At 42.3% G+C, this 27,633-nt stretch overlaps 1 protein-coding gene across 1 annotated transcript; it reads left to right on the top strand.

Moving 5' to 3' along the window:
* Positions 1–1,805: 1,805 nt before the first annotated feature.
* On the top strand, positions 1,806–27,633 carry LOC109903130 (ephrin-A1). Its single transcript, XM_020499756.2, has 5 exons — positions 1,806–2,114; positions 25,488–25,783; positions 26,329–26,394; positions 26,555–26,647; positions 26,979–27,633. Exons 1-5 carry the CDS (start codon positions 2,017–2,019, stop codon positions 27,101–27,103), a joined length of 678 nt encoding a protein of 225 aa, XP_020355345.1. The 5' UTR covers positions 1,806–2,016; the 3' UTR covers positions 27,104–27,633.

The raw sequence follows: 27,633 nt of genomic DNA, 5'->3' as shown, positions 1-27,633 counted from the left end.
TCCAGTCTGACCACTTTTTTATAGACTGAGTCCCTGGTGCTTCCTGCTTTCATTTTTGCTTGTAAGCAAGAATCAGGAGGATAGAGTTGTGGTCGGATTTACCAAATGGAGGGTGAGGGAGAGCTTTGTACGCATCTCGGTGTGTGGAGTACAGGTGATCTAGAATTTTTTTTCCTCTGGTTGCACATTTAACATTTTGATAGAAATTTGGTAAAACTGATTTAAGTTTCCCTGCATTAAAAGTCTCCGACCACTAGGAGCAACGCCTCTGGGTGAGTGGTTTCCTGTTTGCTTATTTCCTTATACAGCTGGCTGAATGCAGTCTTAGTGCCAGCATCTGTCTGTGGTGGTAAATAAACAGCCACGAAAAGTATAGCTGAAAACTCAAGTAGTAGTGTGGCCTGCAATTTATCACAATATACTCTACTTTAGGTGTGCAAAATGTAGAGACTTCCTTAGATTTCGTGCACCAGCTGTTGTTTACAAATATGCACAGACCGCCCTCCCCCCCGTCTTACCGGAGTGCGATGTTCTATCTTGCCGGTGCAGCATATATCCCGCTAGCTGAATATCCATGTTGTCATTCAGCCACGATTCCGTGAAACATAGGATATTACAGTTTTTGGTGTCCCGTTGGTAGGATATTTGTGATCGTACCTCGTCTAATTTATTGTCCAATGATTGCACTTTGGTGAGTAATATTGACGGTAACGGCAGCTTTCACACTCGCCTTCTGCGGGCCCTCACGTGGCATCTGGCTCTGTGTCCTCTGTACCTGCCTCTTCCTCTTGCTAATAACGGGGATGTCGGCCCTGTGGGGTGTTTGGAGAATGTTTTGTGCGTCCTGCTTGTTGAAGAAAACATCTTTGTGATTACCTGATATCCTGCAGCTTTTTTTTGCCGTAAGATACGGTTGCAGAAACATTATGTACAAAACAATTTACAAATAACGTGAACAAAACCCACATAATAGCACAATTGGTTGCACAATTGGTTGGGCGCCTGTAAAACTGCTGCCATTTCTTCCGGTTCCATGTCAAATACTGCAACAGTAAATGCTCCCTAGTTAAATGTTATGTCTATGGGCCTGTGTCATGTTGGCAATGTCACCAGATCTACACAAAACCAATCACTGAAATTGAGGAATGAGATGTTATTTTATTTAACCAGGCAAGTCCGTTAAGAGCTAATTCTTATTTACAATGACCCGGCCGACGCTGGGACAATTGTGCGCCGCTCTATGGGACTCCAAATCACGGCCGGATGTGATACAACCTGGATTCAAACCACCACTGAGATGCAGTGCCTTAGACCGCTGCGGCACTCGGGAATCAATAATATAATATTTTTTTGCATCCCAAATGGCACTCTATTCCCTACATAGTGCACTACTTTTGACCAGCGCACTTTGTAGGGAATCAGGTGCCATTTGGGAAGTAAAATAGCCTAAAGGTCTGTTAATTAACTGACCACTATAAAGTGGTTGTCGTGGAAAGCTATTATACAACTTACTTCCCTCAAATTGGGTCGTTTGATTCTGTGAAAATCGTGTTATTTCTTAATTGATATATCTATCCTTCTGCGAATAAGTCTGGAAAAATAAATCGTCAATAGAATAGGTCCTAATACTTAGAAATTCCCCTCCTCGTCCTGTACCACAGAGGGCGTGCATCCCGCATCTGACAAACAAAATGGGGAGAAGGGGGGAGCGGCGAGGCGCTATGTCCTCCCATTGGTTCTCATTCATTATGAGGCGTGTTTAACGATAGTAGGTGTTCCACAAAACTAGAAACCAAGCAAATTGTTGTTCATTCATTACGGACTGTGCTTGACTGAAACAGGCTCGTCTTATTTTGCCGAGTGCTTCGTATTTTTGCTTTCTGTTTTGAGGCTGTTGCATGCATAAGTACATTTGTTGAGTAAATAACCTACTCGAACGCATAGATATTTTCCTACATTTGTTTTGACTGCAAGACTCGCCGGTTTTCCTCTGAACGCAACCTCTTCACTCAAAAAATGGATTTGGTCTGGAGCCTGTGCTTCGTTGGGAGTCTCGGCGCTTGGTTTGCTTCTGCCGAAAGGCACAGCATATATTGGAATAACACAAACAGCAAGTAAGTTAAACTATTTGTGATCGCTTACGTGTTTTTTTTTTTTGTCATTCTATTTCATTACTGTTCATTTGTAAAGATTTGCAATTCAGATTCGCAAGTGCAACAAAGTAATACAATGTATCAGAAGCTGTGATAGTGACTTGCATGATTTGCTGACTAGGATTGTCGGGAAACTAGTCAATGCTCAATAATGCTACAGTACTAGGCAATAGCCTATAGCCTATACCTTTTTAATTACCACATGAATGTGATTGTTAGGGTATTTTAAATAGATTATGTTGCAGCCTACTACTTTAATTGGTTTACATTCTGAGTCTACTGAATATGCAGCTGGCCACTGTCATGATAATGCAAGGCAGTAACAGTATTTTCTTGTTAACTGGCTTCACTACTGCCTGAGGGGAAACTTTAAAAAAATAAATAATAATAATTTAATTCCTTGTATAACCTGGTCAATTTATCTGTGTCACAATCTGTCTGTCTACCCTTTCAGTGAATTGGTAGTTACACATAGTTATACCATAAATCTGATTTATTGATAGGCTACCATCTAAATTACCCCACTTTCAAGGACATATGGTATGAATTGGGAGTTGCATTATTATTAGCACCACTGTTAGCAACTGAGTTTAAGCTTGTGTAATATATATTTAATAATAATAAAATGTCCTATTTTAAAAGACCCAACCACACTAACAGTAAATGTAATTCCACATTCCATTTGTATCAACAGATATAAAAACATTTTTGCCTATCTTTACCCAAGGCTTTAAAACAGTCACCCAGAGACGTGACCGTGGTAGTAAATATCGGTTGCAAACCCATCCCCACTGATGGCGTTGATATCTCCATCTTACATTTTCATTACGGGTGTCTGTCTGTCCACTAAATCACTGGATGTATATGATGGGCTGACGGGACAGGACAGGGAGACATATGAGGGTTCATATTTCAGATGGAAATATGAGGAATAATGGTCAATGACAGAGACAGAGGATGTAAACTTGAAGCCTGCCTAGGTCATATTGCGGGAGTGCGATGGATAGCTTGGGAATTGGAGCCCAAATTGTTGGGGTTTGGAGCACACTGTAAATAAGTGGAGATCAATTAGAGTTATGGTGGTTGGGAGGGTGAGACTGAAACACACGCACACTCACTCATACACTAACAAACTCACTCAATCACACACAAACAAACAAGACAAACGGCCAGTCAACCACAGCAAGGCATACACTCTCACTTGAATGCAAACACATTTTTTAAAACCTTTATTTAACATGTCCTGTCTTGTAGACACACACATACAGTGCCTTGCGAAAGTATTCGGCCCCCTTGAACTTTGCGACCTTTTGCCACATTTCAGGCCTCAAACATAAAGATATAAAACTGTATTTTTTTTGTGAAGAATCAACAACAAGTGGGACACAATCATGAAGTGGAACGACATTTATTGGATATTTCAAACTTTTTTAACAAATCAAAAACTGAAAAATTGGGCGTGCAAAATTATTCAGCCCCCTTAAGTTAATACTTTGTAGCGCCACCTTTTGCTGCGATTACAGCTGTAAGTCGCTTGGGGTATGTCTCTATCAGTTTTGCACATCGAGAGACTGACATTTTTTCCCATTCCTCCTTGCAAAACAGCTCGAGCTCAGTGAGGTTGGATGGAGAGCATTTGTGAACAGCAGTTTTCAGTTCTTTCCACAGATTCTCGATTGGATTCAGGTCTGGACTTTGACTTGGCCATTCTAACACCTGGACATGTTTATTTTTGAACCATTCCATTGTAGATTTTGCTTTATGTTTTGGATCATTGTCTTGTTGGAAGACAAATCTCCGTCCCAGTCTCAGGTCTTTTGCAGACTCCATCAGGTTTTCTTCCAGAATGGTCCTGTATTTGGCTCCATCCATCTTCCCATCAATTTTAACCATCTTCGCTGTCCCTGCTGAAGAAAAGCAGGCCCAAACCATGATGCTGCCACCACCATGTTTGACAGTGGGGATAGGGTGTTCAGGGTGATGAGCTGTGTTGCTTTTATGCCAAACATAAAATTTTGCATTGTTGCCAAAAAGTTCAATTTTTCTGACCAGAGCACCTTCTTTCACATGTTTGGTGTGTCTCCCAGGTGGCTTGTGGCAAACTTTAAACAACACTTTTTATGGATATCTTTAAGAAATGGCTTTCTTCTTGCCACTCTTCCATAAAGGCCAGATTTGTGCAATATATGACTGATTGTTGTCCTATGGACAGAGTCTCCCACCTCAGCTGTAGATCTCTGCAGTTCATCCAGAGTGATCATGGGCTTCTTGGCTGCATCTCTGATCAGTCTTCTCCTTGTATGAGCTGAAAGTTTAGAGGGACGGCCAGGTCTTGGTAGATTTGCAGTGGTCTGATACTCCTTCAATTTCAATATTATCGCTTGCACAGTGCTCCTTGGGATGTTTAAAGCTTGGGAAATCTTTTTGTATCCAAATCCGGCTTTTAACTCCTTCACAACAGTATCTCGGACCTGCCTGGTGTTTTCCTTGTTCTTCATGATGCTCTCTGCGCTTTTAACGGACCTCTGAGACTATCACAGTGCAGGTGCATTTTATACAGAGACTTGATTACCCACAGGTGGATTGTATTTATCATCATTAGTCATTTAGGTCAACATTGGATCATTCAGAGATCCTCACTGAACTTCTGGAGAGAGTTTGCTGCACTGAAAGTAAAGGGGCTGAATAATTTTGCATGCCCAATATTTCGGTTTTTGATTTGTTAAAAAAGTTTGAAATATCCAATACATTTCGTTCCACTTCATGATTGTGTCCCACTTGTTGTTTATTCTTCACAAAAAAATACAGTTTTATATCTTTATGTTTGAAGCCTGAAATGTGGCAAAAGGTCGCAAAGTTCAAGGGGGCCGAATACTTTCGCAAGGCACTGTACATGCATATATATTCAAATTCACACAATACTAAACTCAGTTCAGTTTATCTTGCTGTGATCCCTAGAGATTTCTCATAAAGCCATGCCACTGCAGTCATTGTTCTCAGAAACACATCCATGTCATAATCTTAGAGAATTAAGTTACGAGTCCCAGATGTGAGCATGCTACGTCAATGCAGTGACAACAATGATCATAATTTCTGAAAATAAACGCATAATCCCCACGCTTGCTATTTTTACTGGATATCTGCACTAAATCTGTCCCTCTGGCTGCACTTAATCCCACACTCGCAGAAATAAAGGAGAGTTCGGGAAATAAGTTTATTTTTTTTCATTCTCCTTTTCTTGGTTTTCTCTAAATCTGTTTTTCCCCCTCAAACCCAATGCTTGATAAACCTACTGTTGTTGATTTGTTCATGGCTCTCTGTCTTTTTGGGTCGACGCCCTCCCCCTCTCCCCCAGTTTGTGTGGCAGATCAATCAATGGTCTTGATTAGAAAGCTATAGCTAATCTACTTGACAAGACTAATCATTTTGGTCAGTTAGGTGGTAACGATTTACCCTGTCTGCTTCCCTACGGAATAAACTGTGTGTGTGTGTGTGTCAGTTACAGATGCCCTACTATGCATTGGTGTGTACTATGTTTGTGCCTTGGGGCATGTTGACTCTGCCTGTGAGCGAGCTGCCGCTGTGTTTCAGTCCAACAGAGATCTTTCTGGCTGGGTTGTTGTGTGTGCGCCCGGGGCTCTGAAGTGCGACCAATTTTGTTGGATGCGACAAAATTATTTTGCTGTGCGACCAGGAGTTTTATTTTAGGAGCACCGTGTGACTATAAAAACAAAATCTCCCAGATATCATGTTGTAATGATAAGGCTTCCCTGTACCGTTACTTCTGAGTGCCCTAGAGAAACAAGCGAGTGCAGATTTGTTAGGGTCATGGTTGTACCATAACTACAACGAAAAGGCTTTGCTTTCAGACCAACCAGGTCAAAAGATCTGACCCATATTACCAGCGCAACATTTTTATCTTCCTATACCGGATCATCGTGGGTAGTTCTAAAACAGATTGTGCGTCGTTAGCCTTGTGTCCCTGTACAGGGACCAAAATCTGTGGAAATTTCAGAGCGCCAACTGTAGTACTCGATAAAACTCAAACTTTCATTAAAACACACATGCAGGGTACTCAATTAAAGCTACACTCGTTGTGAATCTAGCCAACATGTCAGATTTGTAAAATGCTTTTCGGCGAAAGCATGAGAAGTTATTATCTGATAGCATGCACCCCCCAAATACCTGAACGAGACATAAACAAAATAATTAGCGTAGCCGGCGCTACACAAAAAGCAGAAATAAAATATAAAACATTCATTACCTTTGACGAGTTTCTTTGTTGGCACTCCTATATGTCCCATAAACATCTCAATTGGGTCTTTTTCCCGATTTTAAATCAGTCATTGTATACCCAAAATGTCCATTTTATGAAGCCCGTCTGATCCAGGAAAAAGCGCCTTTCCAAAACGCAACGTCATTTTTTAAAATTAAAGTTGCCTATAAACTTTTACAAAACAATTCAAACTACTTTTGTAAACCAACTTTAGTTATTAATAATCGATCAAATTGATCACGGGGCGATCTGTATTCGATAGCTGCAAGTCTTGAAATCATCGTCCATATTTTCCCTTTCATAACTTCCTTCGGTGTACCCCAAGACAGGAAGTGCCTATTCGTCATCACACCAAGGATAAACTACCAATGAAATGCCAGTACTGGCGACATCGTGTGGAAGCTGTAGGCATTGTAAACGGGACTCTATCTATTATGCCTTGCCGTAGACAATACATTGACTGGCGGATGGATATTTTTTGTGTGTTTTTTGTGAACAGTTTTCCTTGGGATTTTTACTCCTAAACACGTTCTGTTATAGCCACAGACATGATTTAACCAGTTTTAGAGACTTCAGAGTGTTTTCTATCCACACATACTAATCATATGCATATACTATATTCCTGGCATGAGTAGCAGGATGTTGAAATGTTGTGCGATTTTTTTTTACAAAAAGCTGCGAAAATTCGCAGCATCCCCAACAGGTTTTAAATGTTACCTCATTGGCTGGCTAGCTAACAACCTGGTAACTTTACCACTATATCTAAACATTTGGGGCCACAGAAAGAAAGGAAAAGTGATGGCTTCTTCAGAAAATCAATGAGCATGGTGATACATGAATGACAGTCAACACAAACATGACTTTTCTTTTTAAAGAGACCGTGTACACTTTTAAATGTAATGCATCTAAATAAGAAATGTGTGCTTTTACACAATGTAGGATCCTAATGTTCCACAACTTTCATATCAACATTTTAGCTTTTATAATAATCTAATATATTTACAGTGTTACATATTTGTTTCTAGGGTGCAACGTAGGCTCAATATAGGCTGTATTTCAATCAATGAATTATTTTTGGGGGGTGTTCTCCTAACATTCTTTAACATTCTCTAATTTAGAGCCGTGTGCCTACATGTGTCAATCTGCAAGCTTGCATCATAGGTCAAGAAGGGCTTTATCATTGACACTGGTTCCCAGAAGTTGATATATCAGTATGCTTTGCTCGGTGTGTGTCTGTGTGAAAGGTGTGTCCAATGGGGGAAGCAGTGTGTTAAAGCACCAGCTCCTAAATCACTGACTTGCTCGCTCACACACACATGAACCCAGACGTTCATCCTCACACACTGCTGGGCAACGGGCACACTGCACTGCATTGCTGTGATTTGATGTTAACATTCATAACCCAAAAGTAAAGTAATACTGTAGCCTACTCATTCAGCTTGCTCTTTCTCTCTCTTTTACCCATTATTTTTTTCCTGACAGAGCATGAGTAAACCTCCCTCCTCCTCCCCGTACCTGTTTCTTCCTCTCTCCACCGCCCCCTCGCTCATTTTGGCTCTGTTCCTTGTTTCAAGCTGGTTGTGGCAGAAAGTTCAACATGTTCAATGTTAACGCTTTCCTTACTCCTTACTTTGATTTTTTTTCTATTTTTATTTGCCTATTTTCCATCTTAATGGCTTTTTTTCTTATCACATAATTCCAACTGTCCCTTTTTCTCGCTGCACATTTGATCTTTTTGGGGGTTTAATCTTCTTTGCTAATGTATAGATATTTTTTTTTTTTACCTCAATAAGCTTTACGATATTTTCACTCAACAGGCTTATCGCTCTATAGTGTATTTCATCAAAATAAGTGACCTTTACGGTGCATTTGCCTTGAATTAGTAAGTTAATTTAATTAAGTTAATTAATAAGTTTCACCCATATAAGTGATTTTTGCAAGTTTTATCCAGCCAATTTGGAGGTTTTTGTAGTGCTTCCTATACAAATTGGGGGTATTCTCTTCACGGAGTGCCACAGAAGAGAATAGTAACTGGTGTGACTGATTGGGGGTCAGAGTGCACAGAGTGCACACGGTGATGAAGTGCCATTGCCTCTATCAGTCTGTCAGTCATTCTGTCACTGAGGTGGCCTTTGAATGCTGTCTGCCGCTCAGGCCTCCCAAACCCGTGTGAAGAGGGAACTGCCTCGGAGAGATTCATTCTTCATCATGTCTCTGGTTCTCTATCTGCTCCCTCTCCACCTTTTTATCTCAACTTTACATGCTGCCCCCAGTCCATTATTTCCTCACCTCCTAGTCTCCCTCTCTAAAGGGAGGAAGGAGAAAAGAATGGTAAGAGGTGTGGATAAAAAAAATATATAAAAAAATTTGGCGCCCTTAGCTATTCGTCACTAGGCACTTTGCCATCTTTTTCTCTTTCTCCCGGCTTTACCTTTCCCTCAAGCAAACCCCTACCCACCTCTCCTTCCAGCCGCCATGGCTTATTCAATGACCTCAAGCAATTTTGACCCCTCTTTCAGTTGTTGGCTCACTCTGTATGCTTTTCTCTTCTTGTTTTTTTTTCACGAGGCAGTGGAAGTGGTCGAACCAGTCTGAGAACTCTGCTCTGCCACTGAAAGGAGTAAAATTGAGAATAACAAAGGTGTGTGTGTGTGTGTAGAGGGTTGGATAGCCACGTCTTCTGGTATAAGTAGGTGGTGTGTGAGAAGGGATTTCTACATTGTCTAAGCAATCTAAATTGTATCTCCCTCATCTCCTATTTTCTGCAAAAAGTGGCAGTTTTTCCTCTTCTCGCTAATCTCATATTTCCTTTTTCACCCCCTTTCTAGTAATATCTGTGAATGACTCTTCCACGCCCCACTCATTCTCTGTTTCTCTACCTCCCCCAAATCCCATAAACTGCTCCCTAATCTCTGTCTAGTGAATTGGAATCAGAGAACACGCTGAGATTGAGGACTACCAGTAGTCTGATGTGATGGCCTCAATTTGATTTTTATTTGATTTTATTAGGGTCCCCATTATCTGTCGCAAAAGCAGCAGTTACTCTTCCTGGGGTCCACACAACATGAAACATGACATAATACAGAACATTAATAGACAAACCACTCAAGGGCAGAACGACATACTTTAAAAAAATATATATGTTTTTATTATTATTTTTACAAAAGGCACACGCAGCCTGCATATCAATACACACAAACTATAAACCGTTGAAGTCAGAAGTTGACACACTTAGGTTGCAGTCATTAAAACTCGTTTTTGCAACCACTCCACAAATTTCTTGTTCGCAATCTATAGTTTTGGCACGTCGGTTAGGACCTCTACTTTGTGCATGACACAAGTAATTCTTCCAGCAATTGTTAAGACAGATTATTTCACTTATAATTCACTATCAAAATTCCAGTGGGTCAGAAGTTTACATACACTAAGTTGCCTTTAAACTGCTTGGAAAATTCCAGAAAATTATGGCATGGCTTTAGAAGCTTCTGATAGGCTAATTGACATCATTTGAGTCAATTGGAGGTGTGCCTGTGGATGTATTTCAAGGCCTGTCTTCAAACTCAGTGCTTCTTTGCTTGACCTCTACAAGTCTGGTTCATCCTTGGGAGCAATTTCCAAACGCCTGAAGGTACCACATTCTTCTGAACAAATAATAGTACACAAGTATAAACACCATGGGACCACGTAGGCATCATACCACTCAGGAAGGAGACACGTTTTGTCTCCTAGAAATGACCGTACTTTGGTGTGAAATGTGCAAATCAATCCCAGAACAACAGCAAAGGACCTTGAGAAGATGCTGGATGAAACCGGTACAAAAGTATCTATATCCACAGTAAAACGAGTCTATCGACATAATCTGAAAGTCTGCTCAGCAAGGAAGAAGCCACTCCTCCAAAACCGCCATAAAAAAGCCAAACTACTGTTTGCAATTGCACATGGGGACAAAGATCATACTTTTTGGAGAAATGTCCTCTGGTCTGACGAAACAAAAATAGAACTGTTTGGCCATAATGACCACCGTTATGTTTGGAGGAAAAAGGGGGAGGCTTGCAAGCCGAAGAACACCATCCCAACCGTGAAGCACGGGGGTGGCAGCATCATGTTGTGGGAGTGCTTTGCTGCAGGAGAGACTGGTGCACTTCACAAAATAGATGGCATCTTGAGGAAGGAAAATGATGTGGATATATTGAAGCAACATCTCAAGACATCAGTCGGGAAGTTAAAGCTTGGTCGCAAATGGGTCTTCCAAATGGACAATGACCCCAAGCATACTTCCAAAGTTGTGGCAAATTGGCTTAAGGACAACAAATTCAAAGTATTGGAGTGGCCATCACAAAGCCCTGACCTCAATCCTATAGAACATTTGTGGGCAGAACTGAAAAAGCATGTCTGAGCAAGGAGGCCTAGAAACCTGACTCAGTTACACCAGCTCTGTCAGGAGGAATGGGCCAAAATTCACCCGTCTTATTATGGGAAGCTTGTGGATGGCTACCTGAAACGTTTGAACCAAGTTTAACCATTTTTAAAGGCAATTCTACCAAATACTAATTGAATGTATGTAATCTTCTGACCCACTGGGAATGTGATGAAAGAAATAAAAGCTGAAATAAATAATTCTCTCCACTATTGTTCTGACTTTTCACATTCTTAAAATAAAGTAGTGATCTTAAGACAGGCAATTTTTTACTAGGATTAAATATCAGGAATTGTGAAACTGTTTTAAATGTATTTGGCTAAGTTGTATGTAAACCTCCGACTTCAACTGTAGGTCAATGATCATTGGCGTGTGAGAAGGGTGTGTTAGGGTTGGGCGGTATCCAGATGTTGTCATAATGTTTCTGTACAATACAGGGGTATATGGTATTATCGAGTGGGGCGCTATTTAAAATAATAATATATATATATATATATATATATATATATATATATATATATATATATATATATATATAAAATAAACTCAATGCAATTTAGGCAACAAAGGCTCTTGATCCAGGAGGGGATGTAATGTCTCTGCTGGTTACAGCAGACATTTGTACTATTTTCTACATTGTAGAATAATAGTGAAGACATCAAAACTATGAAATGACGCATATGTAATCATGTAGTAACCAAATACTGTTAAACAAATCAAAATAGATTTGAGATTCTTCAAAGTAGCCACCCTTTGCGTTGATGACAGCTTTGCACACTCTTGGCATTAGTTCAACCAGCTTCATGAGGTAGTCACCTTGAATACATTTAAATTAACGGGTGTACCTTGTTAAGTTCATTGGTGGAATTTCTTTCCTCAATGTGTTTGAGCTAATTAGTTGTTTTGTGTCAAGGTACGGGTAGTATACAGAAGATAGCCCAATTTGGTAAAAGACCAAGTCCATATTATGGCAAGAATAGCTCAAATAAGCAAAGAGAAATGACAGTCCATCATTACTTTAAGACATGAAGGTCAGTCAATACTGAAAATTTCAAGAACTTGTTTCAAGTGCAGTCGCAAAAACCCTGAGTGCTATTATAAACTGGCTCTCATGAGGACCGCCACGGGAAAGGAAACTCTGTTACCTCTGCCGCAGAGGATAAGTTCATTAGAGTTAACTGCACCTCATATTGCAGCCCAAATAAATGCTTCATAGAGTTCAAGTAACAGACACATCTCAACATCAACTGTTCAGAGGAGACTACATGAATCAGGCATTCATGGTTGAATTGCTGCAAAGAAACCAATACTAAAGGACACCAATTAGAAGAAGAGACTTGCTTGGGCCAATGGACATTAGACTGGTGTTAATCTGTCCTTTTGGGCTGAGTCCAAATTAGAGATTTTTGGTTCCAACTGCTTTGTCTTTGTGAGGAGCAGAGTATGTGAACGGATCTCTGCATGTGTGGTTCCCTCCGTGAAGCATGGAGGAGGTGTGGGGGTGCTTTGCTGGTGACATTGTCAGTGATTTATTTAGAATTCAAGGCACACTTAACCAGCATGGGTACCACAGCATTCTGCAGCGATACACCATCCCATCTGGTTTGGGCTTAGTCCCACTATCATTTGTTTTTCAACAGGACAATGACTCAACACAGGGCAATTTGACCAAGAAGGAGAGAGTGGTGGAGTGCTGCATCAGATCACCTGACCTCAACCCAATTGAGATGGTTTTGGGATGAGTTGGACCGCAGAGTGAAGTAAAATCAGCCAACAAGTGCTCAGCATATGTGGGAACACTTTCAAGACTGTTGGTAAAGCATTCCAGCTGATGCTGGTTGAGAGAACGCAAAGAGTATGCAAAGCTGTCATCAAGGCAAAGGGTGGTTACTTTGAAGAATCTAAAATATATTTTGATTTGTTTAACACTTTTTTTGGTTACTACATGATTCCATATGTGTTATTTCATAGGGTTGATGTCTTCACTATTATTCTACAATATAAAGAACCCTTGAATGAGTCGGTGTGTCCAAACTTTTGACTGGTACTGTATACACGCAAAACAATGGCTGTTTTGAAAATCATACATTAGTATTTTGAAATACTACTGTTTATACAGTATCACCCAAGCGGCAGTATTATAGTTGACAATCATCGGTTAAGCAGACTAACTACCTTGACGACCATAATGACAAAGCCAATGTCCTGTATGTCTGGGTGGGAGAAGGAAGGTTGCTAAGTTTTGAGTAAAGTAAGATAGTGATTCAGGCCAAAGGTTTTCAGAGGCAGTGTTACAAGAGCGTGTATGTGCGTGTTTCCCTACGAATGTGAGCTTCCTGGCCTAGTCTTTTCCCGGGAAATGGCATATCCTGCCGACACAATAAACAATACCGTTCTCACACACTGGCACACGCAATCACCAAACCCTGTACTTATTACTTAAGGGGGTTGATGAAATGATCCTGAGAACATTTTTATCAAAATTAACACAACGCGTTTCCTGCCAGTGAGAGTAATTGGATGAATAGTGATTGGTTGATTGTGTGTGTTCCACTGTCTCCAAGATTTTCCTTCTGATCATTTTCACCTCAATCAACCCCATGGGTGTTTTTCTGCCCCTGTCTCTGCCTCTTCCTTATCTATGCACCAGACTTCCTCTTCCTCCACCTCCTCCTCAATGTTTTACAACCTCTCAACCCCAAATACTGTGTATGAAAGACTTTCCTGGTAAACAGGCGTAGGAATATGATAAACATGGAATTGTGTGTGTCCAGACTTGTCCAACTACATAGTCTTTGTCTTTGCACGTATCCATGCATTTGTAATGAAGTGTGTAGGAGAGTGTGTATGGGGTCGATTGTCTCTGAAAATGAGCCATTATGTGTGTTCTGTAAATAAGGGTCGTTTTGATGTTTGTCCTGTTGTTGAAATGGCTGGACTCTGGTGGTAACTTGTTCCCACAGCGATTGCATGCATATGGTCGTTAATCTACAGTAGTGGTACTCATTGCGCGGCCCACAGGCCAAAGCCCTTTAATTTGCGGCTTGCAGTGATTTTTCATATTTTCCATTCATTGTACATAACAATGATACAATTTCAATTCAATGTGTAATGCAGGCCCGAAACACTTGATTGAATATATATATATATATATATATATATATATATATATATATATATATATCACACACACAGTTGAAGTCGGAAGTTTACATACACTTATGTTGGAGTCATTAAACCTCGTTTTTCAACCACTCCACAAATTCCTTGTTAACAAACTAGTTTTGACAAGTCGGTTAGGACATCTACTTTGTGCATGACCCAAGTAATTTTTCCAACAATTGTTTACAGACCGATTATTTCACTTATAATTCACTGTATCACAATTCCAGTGGGTCAGAAGTTTACATACACTAAGTTGACTGTGTCTTTAAACAGCTTGGACAAATCCAGAAAATGATGTCATGGCTTTAGAAGCTTCTGATACCCTAATTTACATCATTTGAGTCAATTGGAGGTGTACCTGTGGATGTATTATAAGGCCTACCTTCAAACTCAGTGCCTCTTTGCTTGACATCATGGGAAAATCATAAGACTCACTGTGTGTGTGGTGAACATTTTTATGAGCGACAGGTAGCCCAGTGGTTAGAGCGTTGGACTAGTAACCGAAAGGTTGACAGATCGAATCCCCGAACAGACAAGGTAAAAATATGTTGTTCTGCCAAGAACAAACAAGAATTTGTTCTTCACTGACTTGCTTAGTTAAATAAAAATAATTATTGCGAGGGCACTGAATCACCGGAAATTCTGCGAGTTGCTGGAGGAATACCAGACAGAATATGGCGACTTGATATTTCACAATGGCTGTCTCGTGACAGAGTTTTGGAAAGATTTCTCTCTCCTCCCTCCAAATCTGTGAAGGAGGATATTAAAGCTGGCTTTTTAAAATGACATCACCTGCCACCTGAACACGGTGAATCTCCAGCTCCAAGGGAGTTTGAGTCAAGATTCAAGGATATCAGTTCATTGCAATGTGAATTAAGATCAGGTGTTACCCATTTCTGGAGCCTTGTGTCAGACACGGTGTATCCACTTCTGAAGCAATGTGTGCAAAGAGGTGACCATTGTATATCGGCACTTAATCATGTGAAGCAACATTTTCAACAATGAACATTGTGAAACAAAAACAGAGACTGACCAATGCACACCTGGATTGCCTCACAAGGATAGCAACAACACTATACATTTAGAATGAATTCAGTCAAGGAGCAGAGGGGACATTTTCACTCATCCAACTACTGAGGTAACCATTAATATGGGTCTTTATACATGTGATGTAGCCTATTTGATGTGTGTGTGTGTGTGTGTGTGTGTGTGTGTGTATGTATATATTTGATGTGCTGTACATCAAATCAATTGCATGTGCTCTCTTGCTCTGAATTTGTTCAATTGATAATTGATAATATTGGAAGAAAAAGTCCAACAAATGTAAAGATCTGTGCGGCCCTCTGAATGATTGTCTCAACCCAAAGTGGCCCTCTTACAAAAAATAGTGAGTAACGCTGATCTACGGTATGGGTCTCACACATACATACACACAGCTCCAGTTACTGGTGCCCCCTGGAGGTCAAGATGTGTAATGATTATCTCAGCCAAACCTCCTTGTACAGTTTCAAAGCCACAGGGAGGCAAACAATGGTGAATGCTCAGACTATTATACTCTGAGGATTGGGGAAATAATGATTAAAAACAAGGTTTATCTTATGGAAATCAATTCTGCAAAAAATTGCGTCTTGAGTAATGTAATTTCAGTGGTGACATTTTTGGTCAGGCTCTCACACAAGTACAAATGACTCTGGGACTGTGTTAGACCGTTAGAAAGAGCATATCCCCGTGGTTGTCCAAAATAAGGCATTTATGTTGCTGGTGGTTTCTGGGGTTACTTTGTGGGAGGGAAGGCGTTGAAGTCTTTGGCCAAGGGCGCTGTCAGAATGAACAATGGACAAAGGTAAAGTAGCCGATATAGAAAGGAGAGAGATTGATGACAGAAGTCAACACAACCCAAGTATGAACCTGCCTCTGAATATTATGTTAAGTGGGAGGGGATAATAGTTGGCCCATTCTTGTTTCTATTAACTGTGTTAGCCAATACAAACAGTGGGTCACAAACTCACATATTTGGCATTCCAACAAGGCCGGGTCTGATTGGTTCGGTAAGTGCTAGGGGAGAGGTCTGAATTAAATGGGGATCTATTGGGCGTATTGAGTGATGCAAGATGGACTGGGAGAGGGTGGGGAGACCTGACAGAGATGGATAGATGAAACGAAAGAGAAATTTAGCTGTGTAGAAAAATGTGAACCAGCCCCACAAGCACAGCCAGACTTATATTTCAGAGTGGCTCTTCTCTCACGCTCCTCAATACATTTTTGTTTTAAATATTTTTTTATCTTAACTGTTTTTTTCTTTTTCCAGGGGATAAATTCAGAAAGAAATGCCAGCCCTGTAACCCATGTCTTTAATCTCTCTTCTTTAACACTCCTCACTTTCCCATTTTCCCTCCATGGTCCTATGGACACATACACAGGACACACACACACACACACACACACACACACGACACACTGTGTTCAGTCCTTTTTGAAGTCCCAAAGTCCAGAGTAATACCCCCTCTCTGTTTGGGAACAATGGACCCAGGGCCCCACCCTGCCCCACTCTCCCCCACTACTGTCCTCCCTCTCTGGGCCTCAGTGTCGGCTCTAAGTCCTTGTATTAGGCAGAGTCTGGTGCCGCTGAATGGACCCAAACTCAGCCGCTGCTGCACCTGATAATCCGTGCTCGGACGAGCCGATTAGACGCCCCTGCAGCATTCCGATCCACTCAGCCGTAACTCCGACCAGTCACCTCTTAGGCTGTATTAGTGTGGCATTATGACCCGATGTGGGAAAAAAAGATTCTGAGGTTAGTGTAATTGCTCTAGGTTTGAGTGATGGGTGATGGCTCTAGACTATGGCCCTGATGGTAATTGCTGTGGAGTTTCACAGTGGTCAGGTGTTGCGAGCTTGTCAGCTGGTGTAACCTCATGTGCTTTTAAATAGACAACTGAACCTCAAAGCAGGTGATTCTCCACACAACATCCATCTCAGGGCTTTTAAATGCATGGGAGCAGCACATTACTTGCTGACCGTGTGTGTGTGTGTCCAAGGACCCTCTGGTGCCGACTTTGCGATTGTCCGACCTTTGATCCCGAGTGAGCCCTCCTCCCCTCAGATGTCCAACATTCCACAGGGCAATAGAGTGCAGAGATGAGAGAAGGAGATGGAGGGAGGGGGTAGAGGTGAAGAAAAAAGCTAAACACTGGCCAGAGATTAAAGTAGATAGATCAGGCTCCTGCCCATGAAGAGGCTCTAATAAATCAAGAATTCACTCGAGACGAGGAGAGGTTGAAACAGTCTGGAGTCTATTTTGCACTAGACACAATACACAGAAACACAGACACAAAACCACTTGACGTTCGCTGGCTGTTTATCGTCGTCATTCATTATCCCCCTTATCTCACACACACACACACACAGATTCCTCAGTAAACCTAATATACACGCGCGCGCACACACACACACACACACACACACACACACACACACACACACACACACACACACACACACACACACACACACAATCGTAGTTGCATATCTGTCATCGTTCCACAAATCCTCCATAAGCAGAGAATGCAGTCACCCCTCCCGTCTGTAAATGTTGCTGTCATTAAAACTGAGCATCCGAGGAACAACAGAGGGCATAAATGAGCTCTAACCATAGTGAGAAGCAATTCAGGTGCCATTTTCAACATGGAGTCTGAAATCAAGAGAAGCTGTTCAGAGTCTGCCAGAGTGATGGTGACAACGTTTGACATTGTTAAAAACTTTTCAATCAGGCATTCTTTGAAGTGCCTTTAATCAGTCGTGCTGCAAAAGCCCCCGGGATAAATTAACTATTTACAATTAATAAAGGGGACCCTCATGGGTGTGTATTCAGCCGCCTGTTCATTTGGGTTAGTAAGATATTCCATCAGATGGTGCGAATAGTACCATTGTATGAAACGGTGACATTGATGAAGCAACTGCAATACTCACACACACAAAGTTTACCACAGAGGAAAAGTCATTCGCAGCTAGAGGCCCCTGACCCTCTCATTCACATGGCTCCCTCACTCTCAGCCTGAGGGTCCCTTTTTTTGTTTTAATTGCACTGCCCTTTGACACCCCCCTTTGATGAATACTTTGGAACCATACCACAAACAACTTTTAAATCAGGGGGAGAGCGAGCGTGCGTGCGTGCTCGGTCGTGTGGTTACTGTTTGAGGAGGATACTAGGTCAAACGCAGCATACGAACATGTTTGCTCAATAGTATTATCGATTTAGCTGGGATTGTGAGTGTCAGGCAAAATGTCCACTCTACAGTGGAACTTGTAAACAGTGTGTGGCAGCTAGGCAAACTGTAGATAAGCACTAAGCTGTCCTAGCACACAGTCAGTGGAATAATAATTACTGGTCCCGTGTTTGCTTAATATGCCACTGCAGTTAGATGGATGTTGACTCGCTTAATTAGTATACAGAGCGAAACGGTTGCTCTTTTTACCGGCCCCAACACTACTCTTGCCACGGTGCTGTTAATCTGATCATCTGCATTGAGGGAAAGCAATGAAGCGGGGAGGCAGAGGGGGTTGTGCTGGAGGGGTGGGGGAAGGGTAGTGGGCACTAGGAGTTTGGAGCCACAGCGTCTGTCCTTTAACCAGGGGGTCCACCGGTAACAAACACCAGCTAATGAGCGACAAGGGCCTCTCTCCGCTTGTGCACTTTGATCGTTACTCACACATATGGACCTTGTCACACCCCCCCCCCCCCCCCGGAACACATCCCCAATGTCACTTCTTGTGTTCATTGCTTTCATGGGGTGACGCTGGAATTCTCAACAACAAAAAACAGATACCCAAGAGCCAAAATGGCTCCAATGTGGAGTTTTCATTGGCAGATGTGCAAATACCCAACCCAGGACTATGGAGCAACCCATCTCTCACAGAGCTGTGTGGTGCAAAGGCGTCAGCATGCTTCAGTTCGACTTTGACTAGCCAAACTGAACGAGTATGATCCCATGCTCCCTGAAAAGATATTCACTTGAAAAAATGAAGAGGAAAGCGGCAATATTACCCCAGGACATTAGAGGCGGATGAGCTGGTAATGGGCCATCTACAGCCAAACAAGGAAGAAACGACACACCTAAACAAGGAATACACACGCAGGAGAATAAAATTGTGTATATAGAGAGACACTTGACTGGCGAGAAATGCATTTTTTTAATTGCCTGGGATCTACTAGATTTGATGTGCCTAGTAACACCCATAATAGGCGAGATATGGAGACAGAAGATGCCCGCTACAGGTTCACAATGGTGGATGTAGGGGCATATGGCCGAAAGAGCTAGGGTGAAGTGTTTCAGGAGTTCTTTTGGGTCCAAACTGCTGCAGAAGACCCTCGATTTACCACCGCCAGCTGTCCTGCCAGGTACCACAACGTCCTCATGTTTTCATGGGACATGCGCCTTTCCCCCTACAATGAGAACCTCATGCGCCCTTATCCAGGTATGTTGATAATAGAATGTTGGAATCAATTTCACTTTCTGTTTCTAATTTCCCTTGTTACTGCATACATGTATGCACCTCTATATGAAAGTGCCATTTTATCAAGGCTTTTGGAATATGGTTCCTGAAACTTTGTTTTTGTTTACTAAATTCATATATCTGACATTTATCTTGTTAGACTCCCGTGAGAGTTATCTCAAAAAACCTGGGTGTACCTGAAACTAGCACCACTCTTGTTGTCGGAGAGTCAGAAATTGCATTCGGCATCATGGCTGCAAGAAGGAGGATTCTTGATGGACGCGCACACACTGTGAACCAGTAGAGTTCTAATCTTTTTAATAAAATGAAACTTGATTCTGGGACGTCTGTGTGCAGTCATTTACACTGAAAAATATAAACGCAACATGTAAAGTGTTGGACCCATGTTACATGAGCTGAAATAAAAGATTCCAGAAATATTCCATAAGCACAAAAAGCTTAAAGCTTACATCCCTGTTAGTGAGCATTTCTCCGTTGCCAAGATAATCCATCCACCTGACGGGTGTGGCATATCAAGGAGCTGATTAAACAGCATGACTATTACAGAAGTGCACCTTGTGCTGGGGGACAATAAAAGGCCACTCTAAAATATGCAGTTGTGTCACACAACACCACAGATGTCTAAACTATTGAGGGAGCATGCAATTGGCATGCTGACTCCAGGATTGTCCCAGAGCTGTTGCCAGAGTATTGAATGTTAATTTCTCTACCATAAGTCGCCTTCAATGTCATTTTAGAAAATTTGGCAGTACGTCCAACTGGCCTCACAACCGCAGACCACATGGTGTCGTGTGTGGGCGAACGGTTTGCTGATGTCAATGTTGTGAACAGCATGCCCCATGGTGGGGTTATGGTATGGGCAGGCATAAGCTACGGACAACAAACACAATTGCAATTTGAATTCACAGAGACCGTGATGAGACGTTGTCGTGCCATTTATTCGCCGCCATCACCTCATGTTTCAGCATGATAATGCATGTCCCCATGTCGCAATGATCTGTACACAATTCCAGGAAGCTGGATATATCCCATTTCTCCCATGGCCTGCATACTCACCAGACGTGTCACCCATGTTTGGGATGCTCTGGGTCGAAGTGTAAGACTGCATGTTACAGTTCCCTCCAATATCCAGCAACTTCGCACAGCCATTGAAGAGCAGTGGGACAACATTCCACGGCAAATGTTAGTCACACCAGATACTGACTGGTTTTCTGATCCACGCCCCTACCTTTTTTTAAATGTACAGTATCTGTGGCCAACTGACGAATATCTGTATTTCCAGTCGTGAAATCCATAGATTAGGGCCTAATAAATTAATTTCAATTGACTGATTTCCTTATATGAACTGTAACTCTGTATTGACATGAAGAAATACAGAGCTTTTTCAGCAAACAAATAAACTTTTTATTCTTGCTTCTGAAATTAAGCCACAATACAAAATTGTCTGCTGAGAACAGACGCGTAAACAAGTGCCTATGGAGTAAAATAAGTGTCGGGGTGTAGTTGCACTCTTTCAGAAATATTTATATTCAGAAAGATGTGCAACCGTGTCTGCTATGAACAGACATGTAAAACCAAAAAAAAGTGTTGATAGAATAAAATGAACATGTCTAGTGTCTGTCTCCTGAGTTGTCTGAACAACAACAGAACAACTTGTTAATTTCATTGCGGTCCCAGTCGTTTGGTCCATGTCATTTTCTTGAAGTCATGCACAAACTCATGCAGCTGGTGGTCAAATTCCTCCCGGAGTTTTGGCCAGAGTTTGTCCATGAAATCAGCTATAGGTGCCAGGACCCTGTGGAGCGGATGGGATGAGGGGGGAAATAAGGAGTGTCTGGAGAGCAGAGGAGGAAAAAAGACGACAGAACAGAGGAAAGGGGATCAAAGTAAAGTCTGAAATTATTTAATTTTTTACTTCTGGGACAAGCTGGTGGCTCTATGCATCACAATGCCTTTGTGTCAAGGACTGAGTCTGCAGCTCTTTTTCCTCCCTTTACCAGACTTTGCTACCAAACTTTGACTTTGGTAACACCAATGTGGGTAGCTTAGGTTTTTCTTTATCTGACAAAATTGTTTGATCAAAAGTTGTGACGATCTTTAGTTTAGTTGGTTGTCTTTCTTTCCATGCATGAGTATGCTGCTAGGCTAGCTAGCCAATAGCCAGCCAAGAAGCTTGCGCTAGCTATTGTTAGCCAAACATGACTACTCTTCGTTGACTACAATAGAAAATACAACACACCCCATCCTTTGGTGAAGACGGCATGTTCCTTTCTGGCTTCCCATGCTTCGTGTGCTGAACAAGCCAGCAGCAACATTTCTGGAGTAGCCTTTCTACCGGGATCTCCACTGCGGCCCATGCTTTTCTTTTTCTTTGCTTTGACAAACTTGTTGCAAACCCTACCCCACTTTTTCGAATGAATTGGCATTTATGTAATGCATAGGTAGAATTGTACTGGGGAAGGTACTTTTTACTTACTCGGTCAAATGATGCTCGAAGTTGTCGTTCGCCGTGTTGAATCCACACGAGTTTCAGGCTGAATCGACAAGCAAAAACTTGCGGCAACCCGACAGTTGACCAATCACTGATGAAGGGGTGTCCATTTCAGCTTCCGAACTTCAGCTTGCCCTTGAGAAACAAATGGTTGTGTGCCCAAACAGCCGACAAAACCCTAACCGAACTCCAAAACGAACAAAAACTGCACAAAACGTCAGCATAATATATACACAAACTACCAAACTGTTTCGGTTGGGAATCATGCGGCCGCCTTAATAGGGGGTGGATATAACACACCACACACTAGCTGGCTTTGTGAGAGTCCCCCAAATGCAGAGTTGCACATGTATTCATTGCAAAAGCAATAAAACTCTAAGACACACATGTGTTGTGAAAACAACATTTAAGCTGGGTGAGTTTACTCCATTTCTCCGTTACTCTGGGCACCCTGGTGATGCAGACCGATTCAGGCAGGAGGAGTTGGTAATGGATAAGCACAGCTTAAGTAACTGAACACTGGGTGAGGGGGTGGTGGTTGTTTTGCTAGAGGCTAGAGCCAGCTACTGCTCTCCAGTTTGGTGTGTGTGGTGATGGATGGGGATGAATGCATATCTCTGTGAAAGAATGACGGGGAAGAAAGAAAGGTAGAGAAGGAGAGCAAAAGGAGAAAGAGGAGGGTGGGAGTGTAGGTGATTATTTATTTTTTACTGGGTGGAACTAGGGGCCTCTACACTACGCTACCTTGACGACACAAATCAGGTCCGGGAGAGGTAGTTTAGAGACAGATGAAGTCGGAAGTTTACATACACTTAGGTTGGAGTCATTAACTCATTTTTCAACCACTCCACAAATTTCTTGTTAACAAACTATAGTTTTAGCAAGTCGGTTAGGACATCTACTTTGTGCATGACACAAGTAATTTTTCTAGCGATTGTTTACAGACAGATTTATTTCCCGTATAATTCACTATCACAATTCCAGCGGGTCAGAAGTTTACATACACTAAGTTGACTGTGTCTTTAAACAGCTTGGTAAATTCCAGAAAGTTATGTCATGGCTTTCGAAGCTTCTGATAGGCTAATTGGTGGTGTACCTGTGGATGTATTTCAATGCCTACCTTCAAACTCCGTGCCTCTTTGCTTGACATCATGGGAAAATCAACCAAGACCCCAGAAAAAAATTGTGAACCTCCACAAGTCTGGTTCATCCTTGGGAGCAATTTCCAAACGCCTGAAGGTACCACGTTCATCTGTACAAACAATAATTCGTAAGTATAAATACCATGGGACCACGCAGCCTTCGTACCGTTCAGGAAGGAGATGGGTTCTGTGTCCTAGAGATGAACGTACTTTGGTGCGAAATGTGCAAATCAATCCCAGAACAACAGCAAAGGACCTTGTGAAGATACTGGAGGAAATGGGTAGAAAAGTATCTATATCAACAGTAAAACGAGTCCTATATCGACATAACCTGAAAGACCGCTCAACAAGGAAGAATCCATTGCACTGCCATAAAGACAGACTATGGTTTGCAATTGCACATGGGGACGAAGATTGTACTTGTTGGAGAAATGTCCTCTGGTCTGATGAAACAAAAATAGACCTGTTTGGCCATAATGACCATGGTTATGTTTGGAGGAAAAAGGGGTAGGCTTGCAAGCTGAAGAACACCATCCCAACCATGAAGCACGGGGGTGGCAACATCATGTTGTGGGGGTGCTTTGCTGCAGGAGGGACTGGTGCACTTCACAAAATAGAGGGCATCATGAGGCATGAAAATTGTGGATATATTGAAGCAACATCTCAAGACATCAGTCAGGAAGTTAAAGCTTGGTCGCAAATGGGTCTTCCAAAAGGACAGTGACCCCAAGCATACTTCCAAAGTTGTGGCAAAATGGCTTAAGGGCAACAAAGTCAAGGTATTGGAGTGGCCATCACAAAGCCCTGATCTCAATCCTATAGAAAATGTGTGGGCAGAACTGATAAAGTGTGTGCGAGCAAGGAGGCCTAAACCTGATTCAGTTACACCAGCTCTGTCAGGAGGAATGGGCCAAAGTTCACCCAACTTATTGTGGGAAGCTTGTGGATGGCTACCTGAAACGTTTGACCCAATGTGAAAAAAATGTAAAATATTAATTGAGTGTATGTAAATGTTTTACCCACTGGGAATGTGATGAAAGAAATAAAAGCTGAAATCATTCTCGCTACTATTATTCTGAAATTTCACATTCTTAAAATAAACTGGTGATCCTAAGGGAATTTTACTAGGATTAAATGTCAGGAATTTTTAAACACCTTAGCCAAATACATTTAAACTCGGTTTATGTAAACTTCCGACTTCAACTGTAGATTGAAATCTCTCTTTAAGAGAAAGTAGTTTGGAAGACATAACCCATCTGAGTGGAACAGTGTAAGACAACCTCTCTCACAACACATGTCCCCTAAATAATTACCTTAATACCCGTAGACAACATTTTTGCTCTGTTAGCCACATAGAAAATGTATGGCTTTAAAAAATATCCACACATTTGTGTATCATTGCATTAATCAAGTTTGCAAATGTATGTGCAATATGGTTTAGATGAAGCTCCTGTATAGTTTGAATTGCTATCCTTATTTTGTTAGTATGTAGACAATGGCATTTACAGTATGCTAAAAGCTGCACTCACACATGAAGCAGGAATCACATCCCAAGGCTAGTGTAAACCGAGAAGTTGCAAATCTGATGTTGAAGAGATACTGTTGATCTCACTAGACATATTTGACAAATGTAAATCCGCCCAAGGACTGCTGGTGTAAAAAGCTTAGAGGACTGGAGGGAGGAGAGGCAGGCAGATAGTCTGACTGTATCTGCTCCCTGTGTGTGTAGCTGTAATGAGAGGGGGAGTGTGGCTGGAGACAGAAACAGACAGGGACCAGACGTGTGTGTCTGTCCTTAATGAAAGGGGTAAATGCTCAGGAGAGACCTGGCCTCCTCATTCATGCCTCTCACTCTTTCGGGCGGCGGTGGTGCGTGTTTTGTGATTAGGCACCCCTTGTCTGTGCATGCCTGGTGTCTAGCTCTGTCTGCAGTTTAGTATCGATACTCATCTCCTGGCCCGGTGTCCTGAATGACTGCTAATGTTTCTCTGTAAACATCGCTGGGTGCCAGGGGGAGCCGGGATCAATGTGCACTCAGGACTAGCTCCCAGCACAGACGGCACTGCTGTCCACAATCATCCATATTTCTATACATCCACCCAACTCACTTTCCCACTTATTGTGTTTTCTCCCTACCTGCTGCTCATGCCTCTCAATCTCCTCCATGATTTCCCCTGTTGAATACGTGGCACACGCAACCGGCCGATACATACTTCAAAATTGTATTGTATTTTCTTTGCCGCCCTGAAGCCATCGCCATACTTATTAATCGCTATGACACTTGTGACTCGACTAACCCCCTCCTTCCCCCTTTGATCTTCGTCCTCAGGTTCCTAAGGGACAGCTATGCGGTGGAGGTGCGTCTGAATGACTACCTGGACATCGTGTGCCCCCACTACCCGCTGGGCGAGGTGGCATCGCAGGATGCTGAGCGCTACGTGCTCTACATGGTGGAGCGGGAGGACTACGACACTTGCAAGCCTCAGTCCTACGACCAGATGCGTTGGGAGTGCGGCCACCCCTTCGCCCCCCACGCTGCTGAGAAGTTCTCCGAGAAGTTCCAGCGTTTCACCCCCTTCACCCTGGGAAAGGAGTTCCGCCAGGGAGAGAGCTACTACTATATCTGTAAGTGTCTAGCTATTTTTTTTATCCATGTAAGTAAATTTGTAAGAGAACCCGAAAGTCAACGTTTGTTTGACGTTTTCAGACCTCAAAAGTAGTCGTGTCAAAATGCGAGTGAGGTGAAATGTTCCTTTTAAGTAAGGAAAAAATGTGAGGGGAAAAGCACTGCCGAAGACCTAGATGTGTATGACCCTTAGTAAAGCACCCAGACAAACAAGTCGTCACCTTGAAGGCGTATGTTAACATTCAGTGAATGTTGGCATGCTACGTTGTGTTGTTGGCATGCTATGTTGTGCATCAGCGCTCACATGGTAGCTAGCAGATAGCTGGTGGCCCAATCACCCAGAGAGGCGATGCTGTGACCCTGAGTGTGTTGTAATTAGATGAGCGATAGGACGGGACACCCTCCCCCTGTTCACAGATGGCTGCAGGTCGTGTGTGTGTGCGTGCGTCTGTCTGTCTGTGGAGGTAGATTAAGGTGACACAGGAGGATAAGTGCATTTGCTTTTCTGTAATTAACGCTCGTCTTTGTCCCTTCCCCTCTCCAGCCAAACCTCTGCACCACCACGGACAGGAGTGCCTCAGGCTCAGGGTAGATGTCGTAGCTACTGATGGTAAGTTTCACTGCCCAAGTGGTTGGGTGGTCAAAAGTAGTGCACTATATAGGGAATAGGGTGCCATTTGGAATGTAACCTTTGTCTGACAATGATGATGATGATTTTAGCTCCAGGCTGCAGTATGGCAGAGGAATTGATTGTTATTTTTCTCATCCAGGTTCTCAAGAGGCCAGGGTTGCAACTGGAGGAGCTGCAGCTGTACCTGGAGCTGAGGGTGGAGCACACAACCCCTCCAACAGGCTGCCTGCAGGTATGTTAATGAACAAACCATTGGGCCAGTTGTATTCTCTATGGGCCAGTTGTACTTGATCCTAGGACTGAACGTTTAGGGCCGGTTTGAAAGACGTGATGGGGGAGGGACCATTTAATACATGTTTGAATAAGGCTGTAACGTAACAAAATGTGGAAAAAGTCGAAGGGTCTGAATACTTTCCAAATGCATTGTATATGCCAATGGAGATTCTTCATTGATGCTTTTTTAATCCAGGACTAGGATTAATCTGTGTCCGGGAAACCGGCCCTTGAAGTTAAGGATGAGTTAACATGGACTAATATATATATTCTATAATTTCACCATACAGATGACCCAGTGGTAATCCTGCCAGAGGTCCAGAAAAGTGTGCGGACAAATTCGTCGGTGTCAAAGGCGTCCTTCTCCATCCTGTCATTGTTTGTCCCAGTCTTATTATTGCTGCTGTTACAGTGAGACTACAAATCTCATAGACTTGGAGGACATACAATGAAGTTGGGTCTGTGGGGAACCACGGGCACAAAAGAGTTCTCAAAGCCCAAGTGCTGGTCACTGGGAGAGGGACAAATTTGAGTCTCGTAAGTACGGATGGACACATGCACTAAGTGTGCCGAATGAGAATTTGGTTTGACTTTTGTGGGAAGGCACTGAGCTTTCTCAAGATGTCAGTATTTCCTGGAGAGATTTTGTTCTCTTTAAGGTTAGTGTTTTTGCTCTTCTCCTCCAAAAAAAAACATTCATTTTGGAAAAGTGCAGAAGACAATTTTGAAGAGGAACATAAATGGACGAAGAACAATCACTGACGACAAAAGCTAAATGACTTTCTTATATGGACAACTATTTGGATTTGATATGAATTTGTGTTAGAAAAAAAACTGCATTTAGTGTTACATCTTCTCTAAGCTTTTGAGCCAAAGAATACAGTGATCATCTCTTCAGTATTTAACTATTCTATTCCAACCTTGACTATTGTGTTCTGTTTGTGT

Source organism: Oncorhynchus kisutch, linkage group LG14 (assembly GCF_002021735.2).
Source record: "Oncorhynchus kisutch isolate 150728-3 linkage group LG14, Okis_V2, whole genome shotgun sequence".
In the NCBI taxonomy this organism is placed as follows: domain Eukaryota; kingdom Metazoa; phylum Chordata; class Actinopteri; order Salmoniformes; family Salmonidae; genus Oncorhynchus; species Oncorhynchus kisutch.
Note: the sequence above shows the minus strand (reverse complement) of the source record. Positions and strands in the feature narration are given on the sequence as shown.

Bases quoted from the DNA above. Each gene is read 5' to 3' on its own strand.
- LOC109903130 (XM_020499756.2), top strand. From the start codon at position 2,017: ATGGATTTGGTCTGGAGCCTGTGCTTCGTTGGGAGTCTCGGCGCTTGG. The intron at 26,395-26,554 runs GTAAGTTTCACT...TTTCTCATCCAG, and splicing joins AGATGTCGTAGCTACTGATG to GTTCTCAAGAGGCCAGGGTT. The intron at 26,648-26,978 runs GTATGTTAATGA...TTCACCATACAG, and splicing joins CTCCAACAGGCTGCCTGCAG to ATGACCCAGTGGTAATCCTG.